Here is a 17,066-nt window from a genome sequence, read left to right on the forward strand (position 1 = left end):
GCGGGAAGACAATCTCGACATCATATTGTAAACGACATTATTTGTAGATCCCTCGTTTCAGCGGGAGTTCCTTCAATAAAAGAACCAAATGGTTGTTGCCGCTCTGATGGTAAAAGGCCTGATGGCATGACCTTGGTACCGTGGAAAAATGGAAAGGCACTAGTCTGGGATTTCACATGTTCCGATACGTTTGCTCCTTCCAACTTATCCCATTTTTCAATTCAGGCAGGTCTCGTCGCCGCTCACAGAGAATCAGACAAAAGACTAAAATACTCAAACCTATTGGACAAATATTGGTTTGTAACAGTAGCAATAGAAACCAGTGGGTCTTGGGGTCACGAAGGATCTAATTTCATTAATGAAGTTGGTCATCGAATAGCAATCAAAACTGGTGACCACCGAGCTACTGCATTCCTTTTCCAACGTATCAGCATCGCCATCCAGCGGGGGAATGTGTCATCGATCTTAGGCACATTACCTCCTGGTAAAGAACTGGACGAGATTTTTCTTCTATAACACACAATAAGACGGAAGTAGAGACATCCTAGGAGGCTGACAACCACTTTGACTATGTTCATGAAGAATGTTTTGAATACAGTTTGGATACATATAAGTTCTTGGAAGTCATGGCTAATTCCGGTAAATTTGGGAGTGGTAGCAACATTATCTACAGATTTTACTTTGCTTCTCAAAATCGTTAAAGACCCTAAAAATATTGTTGTCAAGCTGTCCGATGTTTATTTTATGTATTCTGATTTTCTGTACGTACAAGTGGATATATATGTAAATTATTCTCATTCAAATTATTATTCGAGTAATTGTTCGAACAATTATTCATTATCTGAAAGAAATATTAATTTTCCGGATAAATTTTTACAATTATTCGAATAATAAAATATGTGAATACATTAATTGCATATTCGAATGTGGGGTTCATAATAATAATGTACGACACATACAATAATGTACGACTCGTATACACAACGATACGAAAAAAAAATAATTATGAATGACTTTATAGTACTGGTTTACTATAATGCAAACAGATTCTTCCAAAGATGTAACAAAAACAAAGGACCATGGTATTCAATTCCTATGAGCATCTTCTAAGACATTTACATACGTTTTGTGTATCATCGTTAATCGGGTATATTTTTCTCGTGTTATGGGAAGGTAGTAATGTTTGGCGCGTGCACGTTGTCACCTAAATAGGAGGCAGCCCTGCCTATTTTAAAACGAATGTATTCATAAGTTCTCTCCACCCATTCTTCTATGTTATACCAGAGTACAGAGAGTGCTTTAAAAAAACATTGAATATGCAGTACGTCAATTTAGAATTATAGGCTTACCTTGGCACGATGAAGAGAACAATGCAAGGCGCTTGTAGTAGGATCATACAGTAAGGAGAACTCCAATGTACCCATGTAAGCTGAAAGTATTAACACGTTGAAGATAATGTATGATTAGTTTCTTGTAGTTGATAAACATATATTCAACGCTTCTCTGAAGTATATCGTATATGTGTCCAGTATAGAGTTAGCAAAACTGATAATTTATTAAAGAGGAATTAGCACAGCAACGAAAAAGTCAAGCACTTTAGCTATAATCAAGATAACAGAAAAACAAAGGAAACACGGAATTGAGGGTCAATATACACACTAATTTCATATTCATGGATGTTTCTTTGCTTAAAGTAATCAGACGTCTCGATTTAGCCGGAGCAGTTTCTTTTCTCAAGTGTTGTCCCGGTGTCCTCTGATTCTCAAACGGGACGCCTAAATGTCTCGTTTTTAAACAAAAATTAACAAAATGCCCCATAATACCCTATGGAATTATTATCTCCCAGAATTTCCATTGATTTGAAATGTTTAAACGGAAAATCATACTATCAAAAATTCATCAAAGACACACTGCGACGAGGGGGGTAATAATACCCTAGGAAATTATTACCCCCTCGAATTAGCATTTATTTGAAATACTTCAACGTAAAATCATACAATATCAAAAGAAACACCACAGAAACACCCCGATCAGGTTATCCTATGAAATTATTACCTCCTCGAGTTCCCGCTTATTACAGAATTTCAACGAAATATCATATCATATCAAAAGAAACATCAAAGAAACACCTCGACTAGGTGTTAATAATACCGTAAGGAATTACCTAAGTACTACCTCCTCTCGAATTCCCATTTATTTGAAATATTTAAACGAAAATTCATACAACATCAAAAGATACATCAAAGAAACATCTACACGAGGGAGGTAATTTTTTCTTGGGAAATTAATACCTCCCTGTTTTTTCCCGGTTACTTCAAAAACAAACTCAAATGTTACATTATAAATTGATACCATTCCATGTTATCTCTTACTAGACGCATTCAATTTAGGCAAGATTATTTATATCCGAATTTGATAGGTGGTAATATTTTCTTGGAAATTAATACTACATGTCGGTCAATGGTTACTTCAAAGACAAAGTCAAATGTGACATTATAAACTGATAATATTTCGTTTTATCTCTTCGCTTTGGCCAAGATGACTTTATATTCGAAAAACTTGATAGATGGGTAATATTTTCCTAGGAAATTAATACCTTTTGTCGGTTCCTGGTTACTTCAAAGACAAATACAAATGTTACATTATAAATTGATCCCATTCCGTGTTATCTGTTAACAGACGCATTAACTTTGGGCAAGATGACTTTATATCTAGAAATTTGATAGGGAATAATATTTTCCTAGGAAATTAATACTCTGTCGGTTCTAGGTGTTAATTTCAAGACAAATTTAAATGTTATATTACAAATTGATACAATTTCGGTTTATTTCTTAACAAACGCACTTTGTGGAAGATGACTTCATATTCAAAAATTTAGTAGGGAAATAAAATTTTCCTAGTTAGTTATTATTATTACGTGATCTACTTTCTGTTACAACTATAACTAAAAACATATAATTAACTATTAATCAATACAAAATAAAATGACTATATTCAATTTACGCAATGGCTCTGTGTTTCCTTAGTTGTATCAAATTTTGACACATGCCTGAAGTGAGTCAAAACTGATGGTGATCCAGTAAGTAGTTCTTCAGATTTTTGTCTCATAAAGAAGTTTTGGTAAGCCAAATTTCTAAAAAAAAAAACCCTCCATTTAGACCAATAAAAAATCCCTATTGAGTGTTGTAAATAATGGCCCTTAAAAAATCATCAGGGTATCCGTCGCCTTTGAAATAAGAACATATTTGAAACAACTATAATTTTATATAACTATACTTACTGTTTTCTGAAGGTTCCAGTTCTTCGATGATATCTGTACTGCTGACCCTTTGACAGGAGGCAGCCAGTGATCCACTACTGGCTGTAGTCGCACGCTCTTCTCCACTCCACCACTCACGAGAAACACTTGATACCATTGAGTCTCTCCGGCTGATTCCACATAGATTACAAAAGAATTGTTTATTTGTTTGTGTTGCACATTCAAACATATACATTTCACATATATACTCAATTTAGTATCGTTAGTTCAGATATTTTTAAACAATCTTCTTAATGCTTCTCCTTGCTTCAACATAGGTAAATGATGGCTAAGATGATAAATTCAACTTAAGTGAGGACAAGTCTCATAGTAACGAAAATTAAGTTAAAAATTTCCAAATTAAAATTGAAGGGAGTTGATACAGCTAGTAAGGGTTACAAGATTCATTAATCCATATTTAATATGAGGTAAAACACTTTTTTGTTTTATATATATATACAGGGTGTTTCAGATAAAACGTCCAGTGCTTATAAATCCGAAATGGCTGAGAATAAAAAGATGAAACAAAAACTGAGATAGGAAAATGTCATAGGGCACATCACATGGTGTTGTTGTGGAGACTCCCAGAGCCCTCCTTCAAGGGGGCCCAGGGGCCAACTTCAAATTTTCAAATGGGAACACGCATTGAATCATACCTCATTCAATAGTACTTAAAAAAGAAACAACTTTTGTAGGAAACAATTTTCGATTTGGGCCACCGTTTTCAAAATGGCCGCAAAAGTGGGTCCTGTATCAGATAAAACGTCCGTTGCTTATAGGCCTAAATCAGAGACGGCTGAGAATAGAGAGATGAAACAAAAACTGAGATAGAATCGATGATAAAGCATATCAAATGGTGTTGTTGTGATCCTCAGGAAACTCCATGAAGGGGGCCCAGGTGCCAACTTCAAACTGATACAGGACTTTTTGCGGCTATTTTGAAAACGGTGCCCCAAATCGAAAATTGTTTCCTACAAAAATTGTTTCGTATTTCAAGGACTATTGAATGAGGTATGATTCAATACATGTTCCCTTTTGAAAATTTGAAGTTGGCCCCTGGGCCCCCTTGAAGGAGGGCCCTGTGGATCACCTTGACAACACCATGTAATGCGCCCTATGACATTTTCCTATCTCAGTTTTTGTTTTATCTTTCTATTCTCAGCCATTTCGGATTTATAAGCACTAGACGTTTTATCTGATATAGGACCCACTTTTTGCGGCCATTTAAAAACGGTGGCCCAAATCGAAAATTGTTTCCTACAAAAGTTGTTTCGTTTTCAAAGTACTATTGAATGAGGTATTATTCAATACATGTTCCTATTTGAAAATTTGAAGTTGGCCCCTGGGCCCCCTTGAAGGAGGGCCCTGGGGGTCACCACAACAATACCATGTGATGCGCCCTACGACATTTTCCTATCTCAGTTTTTGTTTCATCTTTTTATTCTCAGCCGTTTCGGATTTATAAGCACTGGACGTTTTATCTGAAACACCCTGTATATATATATGTATATATATGTACGAGACGAATATAAAAAGGAACCGATAATTTTTTACGCGGAGTTGACTGTACTGATGAAGTTGAGCATACCCTGGTATTCTGTTGTTGCAATAAATATAGTCCGAGTGCAGTTGCGTACGTGGGAGTAGCAGTAAGGTGAAATGGCTGCCGTAATACAAAATATGCAGTGAGATCTGTCATACGATTTCTCAACTCCAAAGGACAGAATGTAACCGATATCCATCGGGAATTTTCATGACGATGAGCGCAGCGGAACTCCTAGCATTCAGACGGGCGATCTGGTGGAACGCGTTATTGAGAAAGTGCGATCCAATCACCCGTTGGCAATAACTGAACATGCCAAAAAGCTTCCAGAAGTATCTGCGAGAACAATGCATCGAAATTGTGGTTGATAATCTAGCTTATCACAATCTGTGTACGAGGTGAGTGCCAAAAGTGATGACAAAAGCTCACAAGGAGCAAAAAATGACAGCTCCACGTGATTTTCTAGGCTACTGAGGGGAGAATGGAAATAATAATCTAATAGCAGTAATATTAATACGAGTGAAATAGTTAATATTCATTCATTCGTCATGCAAATATTGCTATTTTATTGAAAATCTTATTAACTTTATTTGAAAAGCTTTAGTTATTTATGAATTGTTTTATAGTAAGTGCAGTGTTTAAAAAAGAAAAAGAAAAAAACATTGACAATAGATAAAATTACTTAGTTTCGTCATAATTCACACAAATTTATGATAATCTTTCGTTTTTGTGCTTACTTGCAAGACGATTTTAAATGATCAGTTTCTCGAAAATGAAACAAAGTTACATGACGGTTCAGCGGAACTTGTGCAACCTGACTGAATGATATATAACTGGTTTATGTTGCTGAATACTTTTAATTTTGCGGGTACTTTCACATTACTCATTCAATAATTCAGAAATAGTTTAATGTACACCAAAATATTTATCACAATATTTATGATAAATCTTGGATTCTAGGGAAGTATAAATTTAGAACAATAATTTACTGCTCTTATAATGTCCATAGTACCATTTTTATTTGTTGATTACAAATAGGGGGTCATTTAGGGGAGACAGGGAGGGGCATTTGCCCCCTCTGAGTTTGAGATTTATATAGATTTTATCAATAGAGTATTAGTAAATGAGTGAAAAACGCGAAATTCTACTTATATCAAGGGGTTTTGTCCCCCTCAAGCAAAATCTGAAATGACGCTCCTGATTACAAACATCTCTTTATCAAAAAGCTTCCGATAACGGCAACTGTTTTATAGTTTCTAAACAATATCTGATGCTTAGAAATTAAAAGAATACTACAAAGAAATAAGTGTACTCACAGGTAAAATAAAGATTATACGTATAACATAATGTTAGATAATAACGTAATAGGCTGCTTGAAGGACATTTTAGTAATTTTTACATATATATTATTCCTTAGTCTACAGCTAGTGTCAATTGAATTATAAGTAGTGTTCAGATGGAACACGTTCCTTGGAAATCACTCACTTTACAGGAACGAAAACATGAAACGCGTTCCTTTGCAATCCTTTTATGTAAAGACATTCCTCTCAAATATCAAAAAGTATTTTTTTTATTTACTCATATACCTCTAGTCAAAACAAAACAAGTTTTTATCCCTCTTTGAAAATCCTTATAGTTACTTACTGATAGATATAACAGCATCAGATTCTTTGGCTCTCGTACCAATCCTTAGAGTAAATACGTATATCATGCTCAATGTTATGAATACTTAAAGTCTAAAAGATGAATAGATTGTTTTCTGAATTGAATATCATTCTGGAAAGCTATTCATTTTGTTAAAACTATGTAATATACATGATTACTTACTTTATATGAGTAAATAGTTCTCGACTACGTATAATGTTCAACAGATTGTAATATTGATGATCTTTACATATTCCTTTGTCTGAATCAGAAATGTGATTTAGGTTTACATCTTCCAGTGGTACAGATTTCCACGTTATTAATCTGCAGGTGTTATCCTATATAGCTTTGCTAATCACAAAGGACGTAAATCAATCAACCAATTAATGTGGGCACGTTCCAGAGAAATGTTTCCTCAATGATGAAATTCAAGATAAATCCGTTTTATTTCATCTCATCATCAGTATCTGGAAAGATCCTTCTTACAGGGAATTACATTAGAATGAACTTCTTTTTCTAAAGAGGAAAGAATTCATTCTATTACTGTTCTTTAAAAATCTCTTTCAATTTTTTTCCTCCTCAGAATAATACATTTAATATACTTAAAAATAACTACTCACACTATTACAGTATATTGTGGGTACCATAATATTGAATACAGTTATTATTAATTGTATTAATTGGAGAAAGAATTATTCGAAAGAAATATTAAACAAAAAACAGTAATGGTATGAATTCTTTTCTTTTTAGGGAAAGAAGTTCATTCTGCAGAAAGGTAATGAAATACCCTGGAGAAAAGGATCTTCCCAGATACTAATGATGAGATGGTATAAAATGGATTTATCTTCAATTTCACCATTGGTATTTACGTCCGTTTGATCAGCAAGGCAGTATAGGACGACGTCTACAGTTTAATAAAGTGGGATCTGAACCACTGTAATCGAACCCAGGACCTCGTGTACCAAAGTCACGCGCTTGCCATTAGACCAGCAACAAGAGCAGGGACCGTGCTCAAGTGTTTGTGGGACGTTCATAAAATTACTTGGAACATGTAAAGGAAACTACGTGAAGAATAGACTACTTAATCTAATAGGTATGCTAATATGCATGCCTATATTGAAGAATTTTACAAAAATTATCATTTGTATTGTTGTTTCCTGTTTAAACAAGTAGCAGCATACCGGCATTACAGTGTACATCACGTAAAGGACTTTCGTTTAATTTTTCGTAAACGGAACTTCCTGAGAAGCCAAATTTTACCAAGCTTATGCTTAAATATATCATTTTACTCCAATTTAGGGGAAATAAGCTTTAATATGAATGAACATTTGAAAATTGAAATATTTATCCTTAGATTTGTCATGAGCCGTATTGTTCAAAATAAAGCGCTAGTCTCTGGCGTATTAGATCAATCCCAGCTCCCGCCAGGTGGGGGTTGTGTTGGATAGGGAAGGAAGGAAGCGGCCTGGGACCTATATGTTAGATACTATCTCGGCATTTGCCTGGTATGAATGAGAACAACCTACGAAAACCTCATTCAGGATGACTAGCGGCCTGGAAAAGATTTTACACTTTTCAACCGAGTGTCCCCACCGGGAATCGAACCCAGGACCGCTCGCACCAAAGATGAGAGCGTTAGCGACTACGCTACGTTCCCACTAATTATTTTATTATTTTTATGATCAAATTGTTTTTAAGTGTTCTGATACAATGTTCATTTCCATGTAATGTGTATACAATACTTTGAATAAACCTGCAAGCTATTTACTTGTCAGAAATTTAAATGCTCTCTTGCGTTCAATAATTCAATTTATCATTGGAAACTTCAACTACTTCAGTTTCTACCAATGTCACCTGAGACCTAAAATTCTGAATTTTTTGTTTGGTTGTTTATAATTTTCTTATTTTACATTAACTTGGCTTATATATTACTTTGTTGCTACTGAAACGTAAATAATAATTAAATAAAATTAAAACTTTAAAAAAAAATCATATTAAAAATGCTTATAATATTTCAAGCCTTGTTTCTTTTTATTCTTGACAACATATCATGTAGTTATAGCAACGCATATTCTAACATACACTTAATGTCTATCTAACTTTTACAAAAACAACTTTGACAAATTTGTCATCAACGATCAATACGCTTGAAAGACTAATTGCTTTCTTTGTTAGTATCTTGTAAATGCTTTTGGTTTGCGCTACACAGTCTTAAGGTGTAGCACCATTCCCTCGTACATTATTGCTTTTTAAATATGAATCAATTACAACGTGATTGAGTAACTGCGTACAACACTCACTAATAAATCATTTTTGTCGTGGTTGCATTGAGTACCTGAATCCGTAATTGTAATTAGAGGCAGTTTCACCGGCGTATGGGTTATTTTCAACATCAGTTCCCCAGTGACTGAAGTCTGACGTCATGGATCGGTTTCCAGAGTCAAGTGTGGTTTGGCGACTGAAAGTTACATGTCCTGAGGAAGATTCACCGCTTTCAGCGCTTGTCGCACGTCGATAATCCCTGGAATAACCTGAAAAAATAAAGGCAAACATGTAACATAATTGTTAATAAGATTATTTATAATCAGAACGTCAAAAGATTGTGTTAGTATCTGGATTATACGTGCACAATTTATTTGTTAAAACAAGTAGCAGTGTCATGTGTACACCACGTGAAGGAGTTTGGTTTGTATGGCGTGACAGTATCTCAATTAATATCAAAACCGGAAGTAGTAATAGATTTCTACCACTTCTGGGTTTGATACCATTAGAGATACCGTTAGAAGTAAAGATGGAATATATTCTTGGGAGCTTAATTAATTACAGAAAATTGCCTCTCACTACATATTACCGTGTTTATCCCTATAGCTGTCAATTTTAAAACCGGAAGTGGTTGATTTCCATCACTTCCTGTTAGAATAGGAGGTTAAGTGAGAAGGTAGTATCGCTTTCGGCTTTAGTAGAAAGTTAAGGATGGATATGAAAAATATTAGGATGCTAACTGATAGCAAGAAATCGTTTCTTGCTATTTATTACCGTTTATGTTCTATAGTGATCAACGTTAAATAAAGGGTGTTCCATAATCAACGCAATTTTTGAAATGCCCGCCACTTCTGTTCTAGTACGTTCGTAGTAGTTAGTGGTAACGGAGCGCCAGATGGTGCATATGATCGTCATCTGAGTTTGCGAACAGTCTCTGCATAACATTCGTAATATTTGTATGGCGTGAATGTTGTTTTCACTATAGCACAGGGATGCAGATAAGCAACAAAATTTTACTAGCCCAAGAATGAAAGCTTCTAACCCACATCCCACATTCCAATCGTGATTATTATAGTCTTTACTGTTTAATAACTCGCCCGCACCGATGAACCACTCGCCCTGCGCGAGTGCTTATTTGCAAGAACACGCTGTTCCGTCGTGAAGCTCTCCATTCCTACCAGTACAGAATACAGATTACGGTCACGCGCGATTCGGCACTCCGTGACCACTAACCACAATGACAACAGATGAAAATCGTGTAACGCTCAGTGCTGCCAACTTACTAGAACAGAAATGGCGAGCATTTCAAAACTTGTGTTGAGTTCGACAGTGGCTGTGCTAGTGAGTGCCTCGTGGCTTATGGTGCTCCGTGAGGAAGGAGGTTAAGTGGGCCCAGTGATACATCTACACTACACTTACACTTTCTGTTCCATTTACACGTACATACATTCCCTTCTTTTTTACACTCTTTCTCTTTTCTTTTTTCATTTTATACTTCCCACTTTCCTCTACTTTTTGCCCTGTTCACCTTGATTTTTCGCCCTCTTTCCCTGTCTGAACTCCTTTCCCGACTTTGACTTTGATTTTCCTGATTTTGACTTTTTCCCCGACTTGTGTCCTTTTCCCGATTGTGTTCTGTATTTTATTCTATTTTGCTTTTGAATCATAAATCCTCTGTTTGAGGTACACATTTGACCATTTTTGCATTAGTAGCACATATGACTAGTGAGCCGGTGCACCTACCTATTTGACAGATAATGGTCTACGACAACTTGTGTTGTTTATGGGACACCTTTTGGTTGATTTATACGACTTCCGGTTTGAATATCAACTCATCAACGAACTCGATTTCTAAATTTTGAACCTCTACATCCCGGCCAAAATTGATGATGCTCCATCAAATAATTCTTGAGATTTTCTGTTTCCCGGACGGACGGTCACATACGCTTAGAGAGAGAAAGGACCGGGTTTAGGGGGAGTGCAAAGGTGCACGTGCACCCTCCTTCGTTGTAAATATACACATCTAAAATGAGAAGCTACCAGTGAAAATAATAACAGTTTCCCAAACTTTCTGCCATCATGTTTGCGTTTAGGGCTTAAAAGAAAGCAGAGCTTTGCAAAAACAATAGTTTAAGTCGATTTTCTAAAGATTAAACGAAAAGGATTCACCAAGCAAAACAATATAACATTTGTCAAATAGGGAAGAAAATAGAAAGCAGGAGGAGGAAAGGCATTTGTCCTGCATTTCACTTGCGACCGTCTTTAAAATGCTTTCCTCCGTTCTATGCATCAGTGTTGTCAGGGGTAAAGAATATTGTCACATATCATTTTGAAGAGTTTCAGTGTGATTGGTTACTTTGGTAAATATTACTGCACCCCCTCAGACAATTCTGGATTCGGCCATATATATATTCGGCCATATATATATATACACACAGGGCCGGATCCAGAATTTTCTGAGGGGGTGCACCAATAATTAACAGTACACCAAGGTGACCAGAATTTTCACTTGCGAAAACGGGACGCATACGAATCGGCTACGGGGAGGGGGGGATATCTGACTTCCAGATTGCATTTTGGGGCTCAGCAGTGTTCTCAATTTACAAAATACACAAGTAAGAGTGATAACACACCGTTTCTAACTTTACGTGTACCACACAACAAATAATGGTTCCCGATTACGAGTTTTACCCACCAATTCTTTTAACTAGTTGAACACTAAGAATTCCCACTCAATTTCCTCTTGAAACACGAACACTCAATTCCCATTTGAAACTTCAGAAGTCCTAGACACAGTTGGACCTTGGCAACGAGTGTTGGTACGGAAGAGAGTAGAATTTGCATTGACGATTTATATTTTGAATAATAATTACGGGACACCTAGGTCATTTTTACTTAAAAACGGGACATTTAGGCGTCCCGTTCGAGAATCAGAAAAAAACGGGACAACGGTTGGAAAAAAGGGACTGTCCCGGCTAAAACGGGACGTCTGGTCACCTTGCAGTACACTTCAATCAAATTTAAATTTTTAAATGCCTTTAGGCATCTGTGGTGTGTAAGAGGAATTGACTTAAACTATTGCTTTTCCAAAACTTCGTTTTCTTTCAAGCCCGAAACGGAAAAATGACATAAAATTTTCGGAAAGTATTGCTATTTTCACTACCAGCTTCTCACTTTAGATAGTGTATATTTACAACGGAGGGGGTGCACGTGCTCCGGCGCCATATATATATATATATATATATATATATATATATATATATATATATATATATATATATATATAATAAAAAGGAGTTTTACTAATTAATTATTAACACTCGATTTTACATTTATGTGAACATATTATAATAGTTATTTGTAAGATTGAGTGAGTAATATATTTTTAAAAAGAACATTACTAGCTGTATGTTCTCACTTTGTTCCATAATATAATATTAAACGAAATCTCCAAATAACATATGAGTAATGAACTTACTGTAAAAGAAAACAGTAACTCGAATATGTAGGAATATAAAGAGTTTTGTTTGAAGTTTAGCGTTTCTTTTCAGCAATGAGGTTATATGAGACGTGAATCTACAGTTTAAGGTAGAATAAGAACCACCGTTATACGAGTATATGAGAATTTCAATGTTTTATCACTGGGAATCGAACCTGGCGCCACAAAATGCGAGTGCACTAGCCCCTCTTTTGTTTACAAAAACTTTTCCTGTCTTTTATTTCTCATCTCTGGCACTTTTCATGACCACTATATTTGACAGGAACATGAACCAGAGACATCGAGCACAGTTAAAACATGCTCATGTACGGCAGAGGGACTCGAACCCAAATGAGTTTTGTCTCACGATGGTCAACTTAATATCTCAGATCGCTCTCCTGCACCCACCGACACCGGTAGACTAGTGGGGAAAGCATCTCAGATCACTCGCCTCCACCCACGGATACCGCTAGACCAGTGCGGAAGGCTGGAATATAAAGAGAAACAGAAATGTAGTAGACCATTGGCACATACTCAAGGAATGATTTTAAAGATGTGGACGTCACTGTGTTATGCGTATATGTAAGTATATTATATAGGAATATACGATGATGCGAATTACTATAACCAAAATTGTTAATTCTCCAAATACATAATCAATAAATTAGTTCAACACGCTTCCTAGTAAATAATACCTATAAAGCATTTCGCATTTCATTATTCATAATGATGGTTATTAATAGTTACTTTGTATAAAACATCTTTGAGTAGATCCCAGGTCGAATTATATGAGATGTATACTGAAAGTAATAAGCAACATTAAAAGAAAAAATCAGAACGGATGAATATATGGAAACGAAGTAAATTATCGCAATTTAAGGACTTCACTGAACGCGTTGATGTACGTAGCGTGACATCATTAGCTTCGATCGTTTGAGCGCAGGCAATTCTTTCAAAATTTCTGACAGCGATGTTTCGTTTAGGTAACATGCTGTAATAGAATTCTTGCTAAAAAGGGAATTCCTGCTGTTGAAATTTACAACAGGCTTCACATACTTATTGAAATTTATGCATGAGTATTAGCAATGTTAGAAGATAGATATAAACCATTTTAAAGAAAAAAAATACCTGTGTCTGATAAAGCCAAGAGGTTTAGTTAGCATCGAGGTCAGCATTGGAGCTGTTTCCCATAAGCTGCCTCCGCGCAACATAACATAGAAAGACATCATAATTAATGAAGATAGACGAGTCATTGTGGATACAGTTGCAGCAATATTTGCTATAGGAAATAGTATAGTACAGAGAATTATTACAAGATTAGGTTAGGTTTCCACTGATTCAATGTCTACTGTGACGGCTGAACACAAAGTGTAGCGATGAAGCACCACTAAAGTATTTCTTCAGAGATATCGAATGAAAGGAAAATATTTTTCTGCTGATTATTGTGATTAGTGATGAAAGCTGGTTCATCATTACGAACCAGAAAAATGCGGCTCCTCAAGGGGAACCACCTTCTGGGATGAAAAAGAGTATATTTGGATTAAAGTTCTTAAATCTGGGAAACCATAAATGATCGTAGTTAGGTGCAAGTACTAATCAAGTTTCATCTTGCAATGCGAGATAAAAGTTCTGGATAGAAAATCATAATTCCACACGATAATGCACTCCTGCATTCTGCTCAGTTGATCACTGATGACATTTGGAAAATTGGAAAATCCTGTCTCCTTTCTGTACAGTCCCAATATTATACACCGACGAGAAGGTTCAATTTTGTGAAGGACCAACTACAAGGCAACGGAGGATATATAAAAAAGCAGTGCACAATTTTTATAGATGTAGTTGGTGAGTACTTCAAATTATATATCCTAGCCAAACCCCCTTTATAAAAACTGTTGCGGAAGTACCGCAGGATTTTGAAACATGGATTTTTGGATAGGACACATACTAGTTCCTAAGTGAAGTCTTGACCCGACTACGGTAAGTCCCACAGTTTTGGACCTATGAACCTTTAAAGTTCAATTTTTCATGATTTCGGCAGCCCATAACTCTGAAAGGAAGCATTTGTGCTCCCAAGTTGGTCTATACCACTTTTTGTCTTATCTTGGTGTCAGGGATAATCTCCCAAACGTTGTCGGTGTTGTTATGTAACACCCTGTATATGTATATATGGTGAACTTATTATACAATGTTAAAAATATCTGCTACTTTTCCACTCATACCCAACCGTATCAGTTATCATAATACTCGAGCAGTTAGCACATCGCCTTTGATGTTTAAGGTTCTGTTTGACTTATCTTAAAATTTAGTCTTGAAAAAAGTGTAAAACGTGTTAAACCCAATATGTAAGACTACTATTGTAAAACATTAAATGAAATAAGTGGTATGATGAAAGGGGTCTCGAATTCGTTTCCTGATGATAAAACATTGAAATTTTAAGGAAGTGTAGTAGTTCGGATTTGGATTAAAGTTTAACCTCCCGTTCAGCAGCGAGATTACAAGAGACGTGGAACTACAGTTTAACGTGGGATCCGAACCACATAAGCTCCCACCGGGAACCGAACCTGGATCTCCCACACGCTATCCATATAGCACGAGGGAGCTCTACGGTAGTTCGGATTCCTTCTTAAACTGTAGGACCACGTATCGTATAGGCTCAGTGCTGAGAAAGAATTTGAACAATGAACACACAATTAATAAATGTCATCTTAGCAAACGTACGATTTGACATAATAAAACTATCCTCCAATGTGTCAATAATATTTTTAATACTAGTAACACATTTATAAAATTTAAAACCACAAATTCTATAAGTTTTCAACCATGTCTACTGTAATATTAAAATAAATTTGTAACGAAAAAGATGTTTACTATCAAAGTTATGAATACACATGAGATTTTGATTCTAATCTACCTAAGAGTGGGATAAGAAAGTTTAATTTGACACAGGAATACACACACACACGCATAGAAATCGATTATATATGTATAATTTCATTTAGCTAATGGGGTAGCAGTATATATATATATATATATATATATATATATATATATATATATATATATATATATATATATATATATATATATATATATATATAAACAGCAGGAAAAGAGAAAAAAACAAATAGGTAACTTGGAATTATGTGGGGAATTCAGTACCAACGGAGACTCACCGTACCTTGAGGTACTGAAACACTACTTAACCATACATCTACATATTGCTAATTGCAAAGTAAAGAGACCGTTTCGAAATTTCCTCTTCATCAACACTAACTTCCATTTTACAGCTAATGAATCAATACTTACTCCCTCGGACTTCTCGCTCTTTCTCTCTCTAAGTAAAGTGATATCTAAAAGGTTTACCAATAAGAACATCAGAACTGGAAATAACATAGAATGAGAACTACAAATAATAGTGAAATATATGTATTATAAATGTATACCTACGTACATATAATAATAATAATAATAATAATAATAATAATAATAATAATAATAATAATAATAATAATAATAATAATAATAATAATAATAATGTACTGTATAGTACGGTGGATCGAAAAAATGAATTTTCGAATATATAATTCTAATAGTACAGGAAACTTAAGTATTCACATACTACGGGTAATAAAGAAGAAAATATTGGAAAAATCCTATATTTTATCTTCAGTTTGCGCAAGGAGCCTAAAGGTTTTTTAAAAGTGACTAAAACACCAATTATTTCTTTAACATTCGAATTTTAAAGACCAACTTTTTCGACTTCTAATAGCATGAAATTATTTTATGTTAGCTGTTTATTAGTGGTAAAAATATATTTTCAAACTACATTGGTACATTTGGAGTTCTCGCATATGATTTAAAATTAATGAATTTCGGTGAAAAACATTCGAGATAAGGGATCCTGATGGAAGACCAAGATCAAGACTTAAGGTAAAGACATACCGAAGAGACCTCAAGATCGTGGTCGAGATTTAAGTCACGTCGCTACCTCGATATATAGCTCTAGATGGATGAAGGGCGCAATTAGCGAGGAGGTCGCACCCTCGCTATAAGTTCTGAGTTTGAGGAGAAACATTACTGTGACGTGTATGAAATTATTGCATAATAATCACTGCAAAACGACATTTTGAAATTGAAAGGCCCAAACAGTTTATAAATAGGGATGAACGCGAGATGAGACATGAGAAATGCTAAAATCTCGTCTCTTGTTTCGTGAACATCTTGAGTCTCATCTCTTGTCCATCTCTATCAATAAATCAAAGACTTTTACATTTTTTCAATTTTCTATGAAGAGACGCCCTCTTTCAGCACTCAGGCGAGAAATAATTTCCTAGTAAAAATAAATAAATAAATAAATAAATAAAACAGGTATGTCTTCAAGTTTCGAGGTGTAGGGGTAATAACTTCAGCAAATGAAGTTTCGTCACTGCAATTCCATTATTCGACATTTCCTCCCTATGGATACGTGCCTATCTTTACAAGTATTTCTTTACCTTATATCAGTAACGAATTTAGAAAAACACTTTTTTATTAATCTCGAATTGGGGGAGAGTGGAGTTTTTAAGCATAGATATGATTAACAATAGCTTCTTTTTTTCTTTAGAAATTCCACAATTTACGGACTTCAGCCACCCTGTACCTGCCACTGCCTTATATAATAATAAGCTACAGTATAATTCTCAAATGAATATGAATAACTTATCTGACATTTCCATTTCAGTTGCTGTGTTCTTCCATTCTCCATTTAAAACATGCCTATTATGATGTTTGTGTTTCTTATCCCATAGTGCTGGAACATTCCTCACTAGTTCTATTAATATGTCTTTCATAATCAAATATAA

The 17,066-nt window shown here is 35.1% G+C and overlaps 1 protein-coding gene across 2 annotated transcripts in view; it reads right to left on the reverse strand.

Moving 5' to 3' along the window:
* Window positions 1-17,066, reverse strand: part of Rph (Rabphilin) — a 689,315-nt gene that overhangs the window by 31,724 nt on the left and 640,525 nt on the right. For both annotated transcript variants that reach the window (XM_081768658.1, XM_081768656.1), the window contains exons 9-11: window positions 8,821-9,016; window positions 3,281-3,429; window positions 1,350-1,429 (exon numbers count right to left, since the gene is read on the reverse strand). In XM_081768658.1, coding sequence (XP_081624784.1) covers window positions 1,350-1,429; window positions 3,281-3,429; window positions 8,821-9,016 — 425 coding nt within the window. The remainder of the gene's footprint in view (window positions 1-1,349; window positions 1,430-3,280; window positions 3,430-8,820; window positions 9,017-17,066) is intronic.

This window comes from Thermobia domestica, chromosome 8, assembly GCF_964235325.1.
Source record: "Thermobia domestica chromosome 8, izTheDome1.hap1.1, whole genome shotgun sequence".
NCBI classification, from domain to species: domain Eukaryota; kingdom Metazoa; phylum Arthropoda; class Insecta; order Zygentoma; family Lepismatidae; genus Thermobia; species Thermobia domestica.